The 18,410-nt window shown below is 40.1% G+C and overlaps 1 protein-coding gene across 2 annotated transcripts; it reads left to right on the top strand.

The window, feature by feature from the left end:
* On the top strand, positions 1–17,424 carry TTC5 (tetratricopeptide repeat domain 5). Of its 2 annotated transcripts, XM_023620900.2 has the most exons (11): positions 1–107; positions 3,083–3,289; positions 3,401–3,533; positions 4,483–4,694; positions 5,093–5,243; positions 6,341–6,432; positions 7,978–8,034; positions 8,573–8,719; positions 8,895–9,109; positions 12,638–12,782; positions 15,450–17,424. In XM_023620900.2, the coding sequence occupies exons 3-11, from the start codon at positions 3,497–3,499 to the stop codon at positions 15,567–15,569; spliced, it is 1,176 nt and encodes a 391-aa protein (XP_023476668.1). In that variant the 5' UTR covers positions 1–107; positions 3,083–3,289; positions 3,401–3,496; the 3' UTR covers positions 15,570–17,424. The 2 variants fall into 2 exon arrangements, with proteins under 2 accessions (XP_023476668.1, XP_001502591.3); XM_001502541.6 differs by lacking the exon at positions 3,083–3,289.
* The last annotated feature ends 986 nt before the right edge of the window (positions 17,425–18,410 follow it).

Here is an 18,410-nt window from a genome sequence, read left to right as displayed (position 1 = left end):
GTATGAGTCTCTGTGGTTATAAAGTTGGGGGCGGAGTAGCGGAGAGTGGTTGGGAAATGATGGCTGATGAAGAGGAAGAAGTTGAGCAGATCTTACAGAAATTGCAGGTGGGGCCATAGATTAAAATTTACATGTGCTTTTGTTGCTCGGGAAGAAGCAGGGAGCCCAGTTTGTGCAGTACCTTCGAATTCCTTGGCACGTACACGACGCTGCATATGTCGGTGCCGTTGCTATAACAACTCCCAAGGGTGCAGCCGCAGCCGGTGAGGTTAGCCTGCTGGGCCGAGAGGAGGCCAGGGGAGGGGCGCAGCCGGTGTATTGGGACCTCCGGCTGCTGACCTGACTGCACTTAATTTCAGTCCTGTATTGAAGTGGATTTGTTGCTCCTAACTTTATACCTGCCCATTGTTAGCAAGTTTTTTTCTCGATTCACCCGTAACAGACAGCATACACATCTGTATGGTAGATCTGCAGGAGCTATTATCACATGTTCTCTTGATACACCTTTCTGCTTTGAAAATGGCAGCAGTCACAGTAGTGGCTTTGCACCGCGTGTGTCCTGGTTTTTCCCTGTAGGACCTATCAGTTTTGATTTTTTTGCACCCTTCTGCAATTCCAGTTTGGGGTCTGATACAGAGGGGCTAACTAGTTGTTTGGCTCTTTACCTTTCTTTTAATAACCCACGATATTCCTTAAACCTCAGAAACTCAGTTCTTTGTGTTCTAAGACAGCCTGGAATTTAAACATTTAGACCTGTGACAGGCTTGTAACTTGCTTAAAGCCTTCTTAATGCAAAAGTTTAAACATTGATGAGATTTCTTTGTTTCTTGAGCAGATTAAAATAATGACACATTTTTGAGCGTGAGCTTTATTTCACTTCCAGTTGACTTGGATTAAATTAGTTTTATTCCTGAGTGTGACTGGCTGCAATCAGAGATTTTCAGTCCTGGCTCCATATTGAAAACATTGTGTTTGTGTATCTACGTTTGTATATGTATTGCAAAAAATCTGAAAAGGCATACTAAACAGTGGTTATCCCTGAGGTTGTTTGGGCGTGATTATGAAGAATTTTTTACTGTGTACTTTTTACATGTACCTATTTGAATTTTAACAACTATTTATATATATTGATTTTGCCATGAAAAAAAGTTATTAAAAATGTTCACTCCAGCAAATCAAAACCATACAAATTTCTTGCATGTTTGCTTTAATAACTGAAAGTAAACAAACAATAAGATCCTCTCTAAAATTCCTAATTTGTGTCCATGCTGATTGTAGGGCAAAAGGAAATGGGTTGTAATTTTTGCTGAGAACTGTCTTTTCCTGAGCTCATTTGTGGTAAATGCACTGAGCATCCAGGTAGAGGGTGCTTGGGGTATCTTGGGGTGGGTGGGAAAGGTGCAGGAGTGGAATGCGGGAATGGAGTAGAGGAGACGAAAAGGATAGTGATACTGCTATCTATGGGAATCGTGGTAGGCTTTGATTTCATTGTTATAGACGTTTTAGGGTAGAAGGAATGTATAAAAGGATATTTCTCAAAGTGTGTTTCACAGGCCATTTTCATTATAATTGTCTAGGGTGCTTGTTAAAATGCAGAATTTTGAGTTCTGCTAAAACTGCTAAAATCAGAACCTCTTCAGGCTGGGTCCTAGAAATAATACACACAATAAAAGTTGAAAAGCACTGCTGCAGAGGGTGCTAGTCCATTTTCTTTGTTCTGGGTAGGATTTTAAATTAAGTATAGCGTATAAGTGTTTGTTAGCGACAGGGATGACTGATTAATTCATTCAATCGACATATTTAATGAGAGCCTATCATGTCCCTAACCCTGTTGTAGTGCTCAGGTGTACCTCTAAACAAAACAGATTAAGTCCTTCCCATCACGGAGCTTACATTTCAGTGATGGAGAAAGACAACGTAGACAGTTAATGAATAGGCCATGTAATTTCAAATGATAAGTACTATGAAGAAAAACAAGTGTGATTTAACAGTGGGCAGAGGAAGAAGGGGTTACTTTAGTCTGTGTAGTCAGGAAAAGCCTCTCTGAGAAGTTGATATTTGAGCTGAGATCTAAATGATGATGAGGAATGAGCCATGCACAGATCTGGGGCAAGAGTGTCCAGGCAGAGGGAACAGCATGTATAAAGACCCCAAGGTGGGATTGAGCTTGGTGGATTTGAGGAAGTGAATGAAAGCCAGTGTGGCTTGAGTATGGTAGGAGGGGGAGTGGTAAGAAGTGAAGTTTGTGGCGGAGTGAGTAGTGGGAGGTCAGATCATACAGTCTTCTCTAGAGGCCATGTGAGGAGGTAGATTTTATTCTATCTCTAGTGGGAAACTATCTGAGGGTAGTCATAGTGGGATGGAGGCAGGTAGGTGGATTTAGGATGTGCTGTGGGGGTAGTTAAGACATGTTGGAATTATATTATATATTTCTGCTGCTCTTAGGTTTCAGGAAAGAATAGATAATGGAAAAGCTTTGTCTGGTGTTACAGGAAGATTCAGAGATAGAGGGAGTTTTTTTGTTTCCTTTTTCTCCCCAAAGCCCACCAGTACATAGTTGTATATTTTTAGTTGTGGATCCTTCCAGTTGTGGCATGTGGGACGCTGCCTCAGCATGGCCTGATGAGCGGTGCCATGTCCACGCCCAGGATCCCAACCGGTGAAACCCTGGGCCTCCGAAGCGGAGCGGGCGAACTTAACCACTCGGCCACGGGGCCGGCCCGAGATAGAGGGATTTAAAAGAGGAAGGAGAACATTTATTTGGAAAGAATGCAAGAGAGCCAGAGGTGACTTGACAAAAGCAAAACAAAAAACACAAAACACAAGTATTTGAAGAGACAAAATCCTGCCATAATACCAAAGTTAGCAAGCTTAAATTGGTCTGTTTGTCATGGAAAACAGTGACTCCCACATGTTTATCATATTCATAAAGGTCATGTGTTTTCAGATACCAGCATAGGAAAAATTGGGGATAAGATCCTTTTTGTTAGCAACTTCAGTTTTAAGGGTAAATTTCAAAGTTTTATACTTTGAGGACCAGTACTAGATAGGATTATTTTAATAACTTTCGTTTTATCTCAAGTTGCAAAGTGTTTCCCCCTCCTGACTCTGGTATGTGAAGTGCTTAGTCATATTGGAAGCCCTATTGGGGCTGGGAGAGAGAACTATCATCATGCTGCAGAGACTGGCATGGGACAACGTGAGAGTGGGCCTGGGACACTGGCTACTTTCCCTCAGGATCTGTGGCATTTTGAGAGACCTGTCCACCTGCTTCTTGTTTCATTCCTAGGTGAGATAGAGGATCAGTATTTCTAGGCCAAGAGCTGGTATGGCTAGCCAGCCTCAAATTTCCTTGTTGGGTGTTCTCTCCACTTAATGGTAACATTCTTCCACTTCCTAGGAACTGGTAGATCAGCTCTATTCATTTCGAGACTGCTATTTTGAGACTCATAGTGTTGAGGATGCTGAGAGGAAGCAAGAGGATGTGCGGGAGGAGATGGAGAAGACCCTGCAGCAGATGGAGGAAGTAGTGGGTATGAGTCCCAAACAACATGCAACCCCCTGCCCTTCACTGAAATGTGGTAGAGTTTTGCTCCCTCTCTCTGTAGTCTCTTTGGTATCCTTTTTGTGGCTGCTACAGGATGGTACAACAGAGTATTTCTTCTAAGGGCCCCTGTGCAGGATGGCAACCTTTCCTTCCTCTAAACTACTTTTCCTAAAGTTTGATTGTAGCAAATGCCATGAAATAAAAGAGTGTACTTGTTGCTTGAACTATTGCAGTAATCTTCTTAACTGACCTTTCTACCTCTAATTTCTTTTACTTCTAAATCAATTGTATGACAACCATGGAAATTATCTTTCTAAATCATTATTTCATGCATTTAATCTTATCCTTTTCTCTGCCTCTTTGCTCCAGTATCTTCAAAGATTCCTACTATTGACTGGTTGAAGTCTAAACCCCTTAACATGGTATTCAAGTCTCCATTGTATGACTCTTCTTTTGTTTATGCCCTTATCTCTCTCTGTTTACTTGCAGAGGAACTTTTTGTTTCATTTTAGCTGGACTATCCGTTCTCCCATGAACATGCCATATATATTTCTGCTTCTCTGTCCTTATTTACATCATTTTCATACCTGGAGGGTCTTGTCTTTTCCCATTTTCAGTTTTTAAAACCCATTCACTGGGTGCATGCCATATGCTCTTTTTCATTGTTGTTTTAACTTTTTATGTTCTGCTTTGTTCTCTCTACTAGATTGTAAGCCCCTCAAGGGTACAGTAATGCTTTCTTTGTTACCCCATACCTAACATAGTAATCTGCCTATGGTAGGCTTTCAATAAGTGGTTTGTTCATAAAGATTTTCCTCAACTATTTCATTCCTAGAGCTGGCGTGGGGTTATTCCTTGAGGCAAAGTACCCTGGTTTTATCTGTAAGACTGCCTGGGATTTTCCACTTTCCTTTATCTTTTCCCCTTCCTCCTAGGTTCTGTCCAGGGCAAAGCACAGATTCTAATGCTAACTGGGAAGGCACTGAATGTGACTCCTGACTATAGCCCTAAGGCTGAGGAGCTTCTTTCAAAGGCTGTGAAGCTGGAGCCCAACCTGGTGGAAGCCTGGAACCAGCTGGGTGAGGTGTACTGGAAGAAGGGGGATGTTGCAGCTGCCCACACCTGCTTCTCAGGAGCCCTCACCCATGTGAGCTGCCCACTATCCCTCAGAAAACAGAGATGGGAAGGATGGGATTCCTTTAGTTCTGTGAGTTTCCCTAGGATATGAATATCAGAGTAGAACTGTAATGGAACTAGGAGAACAGAATCAGAAGGGAGGAAGGATGAGAGGAGCAGACCTGGGTGAGGAAAACAGGGACAGGCACTGAGAAAGGAAGAAGATGATGGGATCAGGTTCAGGGGTAGATGAGAAGTGAAGAAGAGTTCGCAACCAAGTTGATCTTTGCAGATGGGGGTCTAAGATAGAGACAGCAGTAAGAATTAAGATGAAAAATTAGATTTAGAAGAAGATTGAGATTCAATTGACCTGAAAAGGGGAAATAGAATCAAGAAGGTTGAGTATACATATGTTTTCTCCATTTGCAGTGTAAGAACAAAGTCTCCCTTCAAAACCTGTCAATGGTGCTTCGCCAGCTGCGGACTGATGCTGGAGATGAGCATTCTCGCCATGTCATGGACAGTGTCCGACAGGCTAAGTTGGCTGTGCAGATGGATATCCATGATGGCCGCTCCTGGTGTGAGTGCTCTCAAAAGATCTGCAACAAGTTTCTTTTAGAATAGTGGTTCTCAACCATGGCTACACACCAGAATCATCTGGAGCCCATTCTGTTGAGTCTGAGTCTAAGTGTGAATCCAAAGCATCTTTGTTTTGAAGAGCCTGAAAGGTGTTTTGATGAGCAACTGTTCTAGGAACTGTTGGATCTTTTCATCTAAGAGAGGAGGCTTATGTTTCCACAGAAGCAAGGCAGGGCTTTTGTGTAGTCTGTTCAAGTTTCTCCTTTGGGTCCATGTTTGCCTCTTCCTCCCATTGGAATTTGAAGTATACTAAATATAGTGTCATCACTGGTTTGTGTGAAATGTAGGGCCTTTCAAATTGGCTTTGAGGGTCATCACAATAGTTATATCTTGAACTTGGGCTCTGAGATGGTCCACTGTTGTGTTTCTCAGTTTTTTTCACCTGCTTTAGGTGGGAGAGAATGGCTCGAGTGGGCTGGAACTGAGTATTTCCTTTCTCTCATGTGGAGGGCTGGAGCCAGCTGGAGTTAGTTATTTCCCTTCCTCAGGTCACTTAGGCTCTGATAATAACCCAGCAGGTTAGGCTCTTGGTTAACTAGTTTCTTCTGAGATTTCTTCTTCTGGAGAACAGAGTGCTCTAGCATGTTTCAAAATTGTTCCTTTTCTCCCTGCCCCTGCTGGAAGTACAAGGGGATTTTTCTCCCATATTTTCTGTGGAAATCTGGTTCAACTCCTGGAGGTAAATCTCACAGTACTTGGGGGGGGCCTGTAGGACTTGGACCCCTGAAGTTTTTAACTCCCAGACCTGTCTACTCTGAGCCTCCAGCAATTTGTCAATTTTAGTTCGGGTTTTCCTACTCCACTGCTGTTTCCTGTGGCAGCTGGTGAGCTTCTGCTCTGGTAAGCCATAACTCCCTGTATTCACCTTTTTTCTCTCTGATTTTGGGGGCAGCAGTTTGTCCTGTGTTGTCCTCTTTCTTACAGATCCAAGAAGAGTTCTGGATTTCTCAGTCTGTTCAGCTTTTTACTTGTTAGGATGGAGTGGTGACTTCCAAGCTCCTTACGTTTGAAATCAGAAACCCTGTGTTTCTCTTTCAGATATTCTGGGGAATGCATACCTTTCTCTTTACTTCAATACTGGCCAGAACCCTAAGATCTCCCAGCAAGCCCTCAGTGCCTATGCCCAAGCAGTAAGTATTTATGGTCACCCAGGCCAGATGAACAGAGGTGGCAACAGAAGCAACAGTGTTGTTCAGTCTTCCTTGTAGCTCTTTAGCAAGCAGCATGGGCAGTGTTTGGTGGCATCCAATGTCCGCAGAGGTGACTTATTTCATCTTATAACTTGAGTATTAGCAGCCACTTGCTGTGGCGCTTCAGTGCTAGATATCTCCTTGAGCTGTCTAGATTTGTTATAGTTATGTATAACCAAATCACAGAACCCCTCCCAACATGTTCATCCTTTTTAATGGGAAGTCTATATTAAAATAATACTTATTAATATGTACATTTTTAAAGAAAAATGAAAACTCTAATCCTAAGTATAAATTAAGTGCTGTCCCCAGATTAACTATTAGATAATATGGCTCTGGGTTTCCCACAGGCAAAAAAGTAGAAAACTGTGTAGCCCATTCTGCATCACTTCCTAGGGATTAATTCACTGGAACTCATGCTTTGCTTAGGCTTTTAGACCATTTTTATGTTGATAGCCACTTGCACGGGGTTTCCTTCAGGCTTTAGGTGCCTGGTTACTTGTTCTTAGAAGGTTTACGTTGGCCTTCTGAGCACTTTTTATTTAGGCCTCATATTCACCTTTGTTTTGCGTTTTTGCTTGTCTTTACATAGAAAGTTGCTTTTTACCGTTACTTATTTTGCTCTGTGTGGCAGAATAAAGAACACAGCTACTTTATATTCATGTTTGCAGTTCAGGTACTGTCCTTTGTTCAGTCAGGGAACTTTTAGGCAGAGGAATTATATTTTACTCTACTTTGTTAACTTGGTGAATGTTTACATTTAAAGAATAATATGGTGTACTTTAAAATTTTGTATTTGGCTTCTGCTAAATAGTTGCTTTTAACTCTTAATTTCTTCACCCAGACATGCATTTTTAAACATGTTCGAACCAACCATTTAAACCATTTTGATTCATGTTGTTCATGCTGTTGCAGGGTGTCAGGCAATGAATAGAATAAAAAGCATAAGATGAACATAGCCATGAACAAAGCCAGTAGTTTTTTCACAGCACATTTGTCTGCACTGTCATGTGGTTTCTGGCCATTCGTTTAAATTAGAGAATCAAAATTAGACTTTTAATGTGTGTTTGAAGGGGGCTTGGGTGATTCTGTCTGTGTCTGGAGGGGAACTCATGGGCAGAGAAAATGCATTAAATCAACATCATTTCTTTCCTAGGTTTTTCTCATTTATATTATCGTCTCACTCTTGAAAAAATTTTTTTTATCAGAATGCTTTCACATATTTCTTCTATCTTTATACTAACGCATGGATAAATTATCATATTTTAAGGTTTCACAGACATACAAAAACCCTACATCCTTGACGTTTCAGGGACTGAGTAAAATACCACAAAAACAGTTACTGTCTAACAGTGTGGGTAGAGGTAATGTTTTGACAAGGAAGAGACAGGAAGTTTTCCAGGGAAAGGAGATCTAGGACTGGTGGGTGTGGCTGTCCTTAAGACTGACACAAGGTCCACTGATGATCTTTTTGTCCCACTGTAGGAGAAGGTTGACAGGACAGCTTCCAGCAATCCTGATCTTCATCTGAACAGGGCAACGGTGAGAACTGTGGGCTGGTGGTCATTTGAAAGTCATATAAATAAGACATCTAGGTCTTAGCTTGTGAGGATAACTGACCTAGGGACAAGGTTGGGTACAGACTGTCAGAGGAAAGCCAAATTATTTCTAGGCTAGCTCAGTTAGACTTCAGAATCTGGCGGAGTCACTGGAAGGAAAGGAGAAGGGGCTGAGGAGGTGGGAGAGTGCATACAGGATTCAGGGGACAGTTTAGAAGGCTTTTCTGAAATCTTCATTATAAATATAAAAATAGGATGACCCACATGTGCGATTTCACTGTTTTAGAGTTTGGAAGTTAACTTTGAAGTGATTCCCTCTTTGGGGTTGTGATCACCTTAGCCAGGAGAAGAATGTAGGTGTTATCATCTCCTCAGGTTGTTCATTGTAGAACAGGAAAACTAATGAGAAGGAAAACAGTTTATTTCTCTAGATTCCTAGCCCATTGTGCCATTACTCCCCCCTGCCATAGTTTGTGCTAAATAAACTTATAATTGGGAGGTTTGGGTTACTTCTTGTGCAGTTACATAAATATGAAGAGAATTACGGGGAGGCCCTGGAGGGCTTCTCTCGGGCTGCAGCGCTGGATCCTGCTTGGCCAGAGCCTCAGCAACGAGAGCAGCAGCTCCTGGAATTCCTGAATAGATTAACCAGCCTCCTTGAGAGCAAGGTAAAGATGTCTAAAGGCTGAATCCTACCTTTTTATTGTGTTGTGAGTCAATAAAATAATAAAATATGCTGTGGTAGTAGTGACCGTATAGAAGTGGGTGGTGGGAGGGAAGGAGTAGACTCTCAAGGAGAGTGACCAGTTTCCAGCTTCTTATCTATTTTCCCTTCCTTTGCAGGGAAAGGTGAAGACCAAAAAGTTGCAGAGCATGCTGGGAAGCCTGCGCCCAGCCCATCTAGGCCCTTGTGGTGTTGGGCGCTATCAGTCAGCCTCTGGGCAGAAGGTGTCCCTGGAGCTCAAGCCTCTGAGTGCGCTGCAGCCTGGTGTGAACAGCGGTGCTGTGGTCCTGGGAAAGGTGGTGTTCAGCCTGACCACAGAGGAGAAAGTCCCCTTGTGAGTTTGTCTTGCCTTTCCTCTTTTTCATCCTTTTGAACTAATTGGTCTCGCTTCCTAGCCTTTTTCTGACATTGAGGACATTGTTGGTGGTCACAGATTTGTAAGTTCTGCTTCCCTTCTGTGACTGAATGTCCTGTGAGCAGGTATTATTAGGTGATGTCTGACAGTCTCTCTGTAGATTCTGTCACTACCCGTTTTTTTCCTGAGCTTGCCACTCTGTAGATTCCTGTATTGCCATAAGGGTTAACTTTTTTTAAAAAATTAATTTTTTTATTGCAGTAAAATTGGTTTATAATATTATATAAATTTCAGGTGTTCATCATTCTGTTTTGATTCCTGTGTAGATTACATCATGTTCACCACCCGAAGTCTAATTACAATCCATCACCACACATATGTGCCTAGTCACCCCTTTCACCCTCTTGCCTCCCTCCTTCCCCTATGGTAACCACTAGTCCAATCTCTGCCTCTGTGTGGTTGTTTGTTGCTGTTTTTATCTTCTACTTATGAGTGAGATCATATGGTATTTGACTTTCTCCCTCTGACTTATTTTGCTTAGCATAACACCCTCAAGGTTGATGCTTGTTGTCACAAATGGCCAGATTTCATCGTTTCTTATGGCCGAGTAGTATTCCATTGTGTGTATATGACAGCTACATTTTTTATAAGACAGATGGAAACCTTGAAATTTTCCTACCTCTTTGTGTTTTTATGATTACAGAAGTTGAAGGAGGAAGAATTCTCAGTCCTGTTTGGACTTAGGTATGCCTAGGCAGTTCTGGAAGGTGAGCTTTGAGTGAGAATTTAAGGCCTGGTGGGGAGATTGTCTCAAATGTTATTTTATTTACTGAGCATCTGCTATACATGTCATAGGGAGTAAAAAAAAAAAGAAATGTGAAGGACCCAAGTGAAGGATGCTTATAGTCTAGTAGAGGAAATGAGTTAAGAATATTCATTTAGAAAATTTCTATCTCTTGAAAAATTAGAGTTTAGTGCCATCACTCCTTCGCTCACTTCCTAATCCCTGAGTGACTGCCTTCCTTTTTCTGTTTTCTACTGAAATTGTTTTTTCTAGGATCACCAGTGTCTAATCCAGTGGCTTCCGCTACCTGACTCCATAACATTCTGACCTATCTCCTACTATTTCGTTTCATATCCCTTCTGCTCCATCCAAACTGAAATGCTCACAATTCCCATTGTGTGCCTAAGCTTTCTCCGTGGCATTTTGTAGAGGTATATGTACTTATGAGTTGAAGAGCAAGAAGATAGTTGAGAAAAGTTTAGTTAACTGGAGCAGACCCTAGAGCTAAGAGAAGTGAGAAAGAGACACAAAGGTAGGTTTTGGGGGCCTTGAGACCAAATAAGTATTTTGCCACTCCTTGGTTTCTCTTTTTCTTAACTTCTAAATGTTAAGTTATGGGAGGACTGTGTTTTTGTTCTTTTCCTCTTTTATCTCTATACCAGGATGGCAAATAAGTGCCAGCTTTGATCACGTGGCAGTGGCTGCCTGACTTACTGTGTAGAAGGATTCCGAGGCTTTGACTGGATTCACCAGGAGAATGCTGTGTTTGATGTAGTGTTTGCTGTGAATTCTGGTGTGCCGGCTGATGGCATGAGCCCCGATTCTTCACCATCTCATTTATAGATCATCTTGTTTGATGATGTATAAATTCAAGGCTTTCTTCTATGCTCGCAGGTGTATCTCCAGCCCAGGCCTCATTTCTAAGTTTTGGATTCTATATCCAACTGCCTCTGGGCTCCTGTCAGAAATCTCTAACTCACTGTGTTCAAAGTTGCTTACCTCATCTCTCTTTCTCAACCTGCTTCTCCTCCCTGAATTCCTTGTCAGTCAGTGGTACCACCTCTAGTCAGTCAGTTAATTTAGACTTCTAGAAGTTTTCTAGACTTCTCTCTTCTCTTGCATTGAGGCAATCATCAAGTCCAATGGATTTGCCTTTTTGTCCCTACTTCTCTGTCTCTACTAACTTAATTCAGCTGCATATCACTTCTCTAGACAGGTCTCCCGACTCCCTGCTTTTCCTTCAGTGTTCCACAGTGCAGAGAAATATTTCCCAGATGCAAATCTGACCATTGCCGTTTCTTATTTAAGATCCTTTACTGATACTGTGGAACTTTTAGGATAGTTGGAACTCCTTAGCTTAGCATACAACGCCTTTCATGATTTGCTCCCTGCCTACTTCTTTCCATGATCTTCTGTCCCTTTCCCGCTTTTGCCTTTTGTTCCAACCATGGGATTATTTCGTACGTTTCAGAACAGCTATTTTCATGCCTCTGTGCCTTTACACAGTTACTGTGCCTGGATAATGCTTTTGCTGCTTCTTGATATAGATGACATTTTTTCCCCCAACATTGTATTATAGAACTTTTCAAACATACAGCAAAATTGAAAGAATTTTACAGTGAACATCTGTGTACTCAGCCACCTATATTCTACTATTAATATTTTACTGTACTTAGTTTTTCCCATATCTCTCTATTGTCATATTCATCCACTGACCCATCTTATTTTTGGTGTGTTTCAAAGTAAATTGCAGACATCAGTATCCTTTCTTCTGAATACTTCACTATGCAATTATTAACTAGAGTTCAGTATTTGTTTGCAATTTTCTTCTTTTTTTGTAAAATTTCCATACAGTGAAATGTACAAATCTTAGTATACATTTGTTAAGTTTTGACAAATGCATACACCTATGTAACCCAAATGCCTATTAAGATAGAGAACATTACCAATACCCCAGGAAGTTCTCTCATGTTCCTTCCCAGTCAATCCCTGTTCCTGTCCTCCCGGAGGTTTTTTATTTCCAGTGAAGATTTGTTTTCCTGTTTTAACCCAGCTAATTTTTCATTCTTTAAGATTCAGTTTGAGAGTCTCTTCAAGGAAACCTTCCCAGCTTTTCAGTTTTGATTTAGACATTTCTCCTCTGGGTTCCTACAGCCCAGCCTTTGACATCACTGAATTCAGCACAAGGGAAAAGTTATTCTAGCACCTAACACAGTTGTGCTGTAAGTGATGGTTAATTGTCTGACACCTGCCAGACTATAAGCTCACTCATAGCTGGATTGGTGTCTTACTGCTAAGCATGATGCCTGACACATAATAAGTATCCAGTGAAGGTTTGTGGAATTAAATTTAATTGATAGTGATGGTTAGAGAGTTTGATGAAAGTTGTGATAGTTAAATTGTTAGACCAGGAACAATGTTTGAGCTACAACATTTTGAGCTAGTTTATTATTAATATTTGTTGAATGGCCTCGGTGTGCATATGTCCCAAGTTCTTGGCAAAGTGACAGATTGATGAGTTGTGTGTATGTTCTCTAAAAGATACTATTATATATCTAAGACAAATGAAGGACTCAGACATACATAGTAGATGATAGTACCTGTCTTGGGTTTTCTAAATAAGTAACTGAGAAAGCACGTGTTTCTTTTGCTCATATTTTAAAACCACTGTTTCTGTTCTTTTTCCCTTTCTTCCCATCTCTTAATCCATCCTAACTTGGCAGTACCTTTGGCCTAGTAGATTCAGATGGACCTTGCTATGCAGTGATGGTGTATAATATGGTGCAGAGTTGGGGAGTGCTCATTGGGGACTCTGTAGCCATCCCTGAGCCCAACCTTCGGCTTCACCAAATTCAGCACAAAGGAAAGGTGAGTGATGGCTAGGATTCTTTCCCGGCTCATAGGCTCTGAAAGTGGGACCAAGTTTATCTCTTTAAAAAAAGTGTGTAAAGTAATGCTTGTATGTATGTGTGTGTGATATCATATATATATACACATACACGTGTATGTCATTTTTTGCTAAAAATGGGAACTATTGGTAAACAAAAAGAATTAAAAAAATGGACTGAACAAAGACAAGTACTGTGTAATATCACTTATACATGGAATCTAAAAATGCTAAACTCATGAAAACCCAGAGTAGAGTGGTGGTTACCACGGGGTGGGGGAACTGAAGAGATGTTGTTTAAGGATAACAAACTTGCAACCAGGAGATAGAAGTCCTGGAGATCTAATGCACGGCACGGGGATTTTAGACAGCAATGTGGTATTAAAAACTTCAGAGTTGCGAAGAGACTGCATCTTAATCGTTCCCGCCACAAAAGAGAAAGAATTTTGTGATGTGATAGAGATGTTGTTAGCTAATGCCACGGTGGTAATCATATTGCAATATATAAATGTATCAAATTAACACTTAGTCCGCCTTAAACTTACACAGTTACATGTCAATTATCTCAATAAAAATAAATTTAAAAAAATGGACTGAGGGGACCGGCCCAGTGGCGCAGCAGTTAAGTTTGCACGTTTCGCTTCTCGGTGGCCCGGGGTTCACTGATTTGGATCCCGGGTGTGGACATGGCACCGCTTGGCAAAAGCCATGCTGTGGTAGGCATCCCACATATAAAGTAGAGGAAGATGGGCATGGATGTTAGCTCAGGCCCAGTCTTCCTCATCAAAAAGAGGAGGATTGGCAGCAGTTAGCTCAGGGCCATCTTCCTTAAAAAAAAAAAAAAAGAAAAAATGGACTGAAATATTGTCACTCAGATGTTATTACTGTTAACAGTTTGGTATGTATATCTCCAGTCTTTTACCTTTTCATAAATATATACACACACATTCATATGTATGTTTTTAATCACAAGTAGAATATTATATACAAATGTTTATGAACATTTCTTGTGTTTTTACATATTCTACAACATTGTTTTGAATTGACACATGGAGGTGGTGATAAAGATGAGGATGATAGTTAAAATTTCTTGAACTCTTTACTGACTGCTAGACGTTGTGCTAAGAGCTTTGCTGCCTGCACTGGCTCATTTAATCCTCACAAAAACTCTCTGAGAGTAGGTATTTAACCACTTTTTCACCATTTAGACTGAAGGCAAGCAAACCATAGCCCATTGACCAAATCTGGCTCACTTGTCTGTTTTTGTGTGGCTTGTGAGCTAGGAAAGGTTTCTATAGTTTTAAAAGAAAAAAATTGAAAGAATAATAATAATTTGTGATACAGGAAAATTATAAGAAACTCAAATTTCAGTGTCCATCAGTAAATATTTCTGAAACAAAGCCACACTCATTTGTTTACTATTGTCTGTGGCTGCTCTTGCGTTACAGTGTCAGAGTTGAATAGTTCTGTGACAGAGATCATATGACCCCCAAAGCCTAAAATATTTATTATTTGGCCCTTTTCAGAAAAAAATTTGCTGTCCCAGATCTAGATTATTTCCAATTTTTCCCTATTATAAAAATATCGTAAATATTTTTGTATCTGCCCTTATCCATAATTATTTCCCTAGAAGAATTTCTAAAGTAGAATCCTGGCTCCTAAGGGTCTGCAGAATTCTAAGACTTTTGATACATATGCCAAATTATTTTTGGGGCGGTTGTACCAGTTATTACCAACAGTGGATGTGAGTAATTCTTTCCCTGTAGTTTTCTTCTCAACTCTGTGTAGAAACCTTTGAAAAATTTTTTGCTGATTTTATATGAAAAATATAGCATGAATATTGTTTGGTTTTGGTTTCTTGATTATTGATGAGGTTGAACATTTTATCATGTTTATTGACTATTTGTATTCCTTTCATAAAGAGCCATTTTTTGGGGATCACTTGCCTATATTCCTGTTAAAATGTTTAAAAAAGAATGGTTTATTAGAACTCTTTAATTTACCTCTTTGCTTTGACTTAAAAGATCCTCCTTCATGCTCCAAGTGGAACAGTATTTTTTGGATGAAACTCTTTTAACAATGTATTTTACAACTTAAAGTATGTTTGAACTGATAAAGTGAGCTGATATCTTTTCTGTTATTAGGAGAATGTCTAAACCACACGTTCTTCATGTTGATGTAAAAGGAGAAGTAACTTTAATTTATGTTTGGCAGATTAATTTAGGGCCTTATAAACACCTGGACTAAGAGTTTCTCAGAATTTCCACTGGCTCTGGCTGAGTGCTATGTGTATCTGGTTATAATTGTCAACAAACATTGTGGTAAGGGCAGATTTTGTGGGAGCTGGTGGCACCCTTTTTTTAGGCAGTGCCAGGAGCTTGTCTTCTTTTGAATCAGAGAATTGTCCCATTCTTGTAGTGACACTACTAGCACTCTACCTGCTCCAGATTTTCCTTCTGAAGATTGAAAACTTTGGGAAGATTATATCCCCTTTGTTAGCTCAGCTTTGTTTAATGTGAGGTGGAGGTAAGGGGTGTAGATACTGACAGGGGAGAGAGGGGGAGAAAGTCACAGGTGGTGTATCCCTGTGCTGGAGTTTCTTCTATCTCAGGATCTATAATGAATCTCTGTATATTTGTCTTTTCTAGGACTATTCCTTTTCCAGTGTTCGTGTGGAGACACCCCTCCTGCTAGTGGTGAATGGGAAGCCTCAGGGCTCCAGCAGCCAGGCTGCTGCCACAGTGGCATCGCGGTCACAGTGTGAATGACCTTCCTTGACTTGCATGTTAAAGAGGCAGTGGAAGCGAGGAGATAAGCTCAGGGGCACCCAGCAGCCGGACCAGCCATATCCAGTGACTCAACCGGAATGGGGGGATGTTTAAGATGACAACCTTCCCTTCCTGTGCCCTGTAAGACACTTTGTGTCCATTCTTTCTCCTGTGCTGGTCCAGTACTCTCTGGGGCCACATAGTCCACTGGTGTATTTCTCCTGCCTCTTTTGTTGCTCTTCTGCGTTTTAGGTAAAGAGCATGGAATTGGGATCTTGCCATGGGACAGAGTCTCCAAGGTTCCTGTTCTTGCCTCCTTCCTGAGCCTCATGTGTATATATCATTTCAGTATTTATTGCTAAGGGAGGGGGCTTAATTTTTTTATGGCTTGGTTTTTGAGCAATTTTAATTTTATTTTTGAAATTTACAACCTTCCCCTTCTTTGGGGCTGGATCAGAATTAAATTTGTTTGGAAGAAAATTACTGTGTACTTTGGCCTGCTTTATTCTTTCCAGGCTTGGATTCTTGCTTTTAGGATCACTTCAATCCATTAGAGTAATCCCTCCCGCTTTTTTTTCTTTATACAAAATAGTTTATTTCTCTCCCACTTAAAAGAATACTGGCAAAGGGCAGCCCAGGGCAGGAATGACAGCTCCGCAAGGTCGTTGGGAACCAGCTTCCTTCCATTTCCCCATTGTGTCGTCCCTAGGGGTGATCCTCATCATGCTCCAAGATGACATCAGTACTGTTCTAATAGTGTTACCAGGCTGAAAGACTAGAGCGAACTATATATTCAGTTTCTTTAGATTTTAATGGTACATTTTATAACAGTTTCTGTTAAAATCCTTGTGGAAAAATGGGACAGTGTGAGGGAAGATTAATGACCAACTGAGTGGTTTTAACCAGAGAGTACATTAATGGATACAGATTAATTTGGAAGACTTTTAGTCATATGGCTCAGGTTTTTGTCCTTGGTCCAGTCCTGTTCAACTCTTGATCAGTGACTTGAAAATCACTGATGATTTATTCGATTTATAAAGTGTGTAAGATGCAGAGGACCCTTCAGAGAATAGATGATAGACTAAGCATCTATCTAAAGATGTTATAAGGGCTGAATTTAAAATTTTGAAGTCCATTCTTTTGGTCCCAAAGGCCAACTTTCTGAGGTGTATCTTCAACATCATGTATGAAAAATTACTGGAAGTTTTAGTAGGCAAGATAAAGTCAGTATGAGTAACCACTGTGATAGAGTTGCAAAAAACACTCTTTTTAGACTGTACCAATGAATCTTGTAGCCAGAGAGAGATTTTAATACAGTGTCTTTAAGATCACATGTGGAGCCTTGTATCAAATTCTTGTGGTTGATTTTGAGGGCTACAGTCATGGAAAAGTGATCAGAAACTTGAGGGGGTGTAGAATATCTTGAGAAATGGTTGGAAGCAACTGGGGAAGTGGGGGGTGGGCAAAGTGTGTGCATTAGAGTCAGAGAGATGAGATCCAATAACTGTTCCCCTTTTACTCAAGTCCTGAGATAATTTGACATGTTCTGTGTTGGGTTAGGCAATAGAAAAATGGCCAGTAGCTGGTAGAAGCAGAACTTCAAAGATTTAATGATTAAATATATGTACAAATGAGTATGCAAAATGTGTATATACAGTTGAAAGAGTAAGTAGAATACTTTTGAAAATGTCCATCTGGCTTAAAAACTAGAATATCACTAGTATCTTAGAAGCCCTGTATGTCTCTCCATGATCTCATCTCATTTGTTTTCACAGCTGTATAATATCTCATTGTAAGATTATGGCACAATTTATTCATCCTACCATTAAAAGATACTTGTTTTTTGTTGTTGTTATCAAGGTAGTATATTATTAATATTCTGTACATGTCCTAATGTGTATGTGTAAGAGTTTCTTTTATAGCAATGGTTCTCAAAGAGTGGTCCCCAGACCAACAGCATCAGCATCACCTGGAACTTCTTAGAAATGCAAATTCTCAGGTCCCAACCCCTGAGTTAGAAATTCTGGGGAAGAGTCCAGCAATCTGTGTTTAACAGACTCTCCAGGTGATTCTGATGCACTCTAACATGCAAAAACCACTGTTTCAGAGTATTGGCACAAGAATGGAAATGCTGGGTCATAGAGTATACACATGCTCAACTTTTTTGAGAAATACCAAACGTTTCCAAAGTGGTCGTACCAATTTATGTGTTTGCTATCAGTGGATGATTTTTCCTAATGCTCCTCATCCTCTTCTACATTTGATGTTGTCTTACTTTTTAGAGATTGCAAATATAGGAGATTTAAATGATACATTCTTGTGACTTTAATTTGCATTTCTCCCATTGTTAATGGGCTTGAGCATCTTTTTGTAAATTTTTGAGCCACTAATTTTTCTCATGGTAAAATGCCTGTTTATGTCTTTACCCTCTTCTGTATTGGATTTCAAATTGATTTGTAGGACTTATTTATCCCCTGTACTAATCTTTTGCCATTTTATGTGCTGCAAACATCTAACAGTTTTTACCTTGTCTTTTTATTCTCTGTGTTGGATCTTTTGTTGAACAGAGTTCTTAATTTTATTATTATTGAATTTATGAATCTTTTATTTTATGGTTAGTATCATTTTGGTTTAAGAAGTCCTTTATCCTGAAGTCATAAAGACATTTTCCTTCTATTGCTTTATGAAGTTTTATCATTTTGTCCTTTTCTTTCATTATGACTTTTCTTAATGTTGTGTTGTGGGTATATATATATTTTTTCTTAATGAGTAATTAATTGGTCCAGTACCTTTTATTAAAGAATTCATTCTTTAACCATTGATCTTTAAAGCTTAATCTGT

This window comes from Equus caballus, chromosome 1, assembly GCF_041296265.1.
Source record: "Equus caballus isolate H_3958 breed thoroughbred chromosome 1, TB-T2T, whole genome shotgun sequence".
Lineage (NCBI taxonomy): Eukaryota > Metazoa > Chordata > Mammalia > Perissodactyla > Equidae > Equus > Equus caballus.
The sequence above is the reverse complement of the archived record's forward strand: the minus strand, read 5'-3'. Positions and strand labels throughout refer to the sequence as shown.

What these genes read in the sequence shown, in the direction of transcription:
- TTC5 (XM_001502541.6), top strand. Translation starts at nt 3, where the DNA reads ATGAGTCTCTGTGGTTATAAAGTTGGGGGCGGAGTAGCGGAGAGTGGT. An exon ending in GCAGATGGAGGAAGTAGTGG is followed by an intron (nt 3,534 to 4,482) that starts GTATGAGTCCCA and finishes CCTTCCTCCTAG; the next exon opens with GTTCTGTCCAGGGCAAAGCA. An exon ending in TTCATCTGAACAGGGCAACG is followed by an intron (nt 8,035 to 8,572) that starts GTGAGAACTGTG and finishes CTTCTTGTGCAG; the next exon opens with TTACATAAATATGAAGAGAA.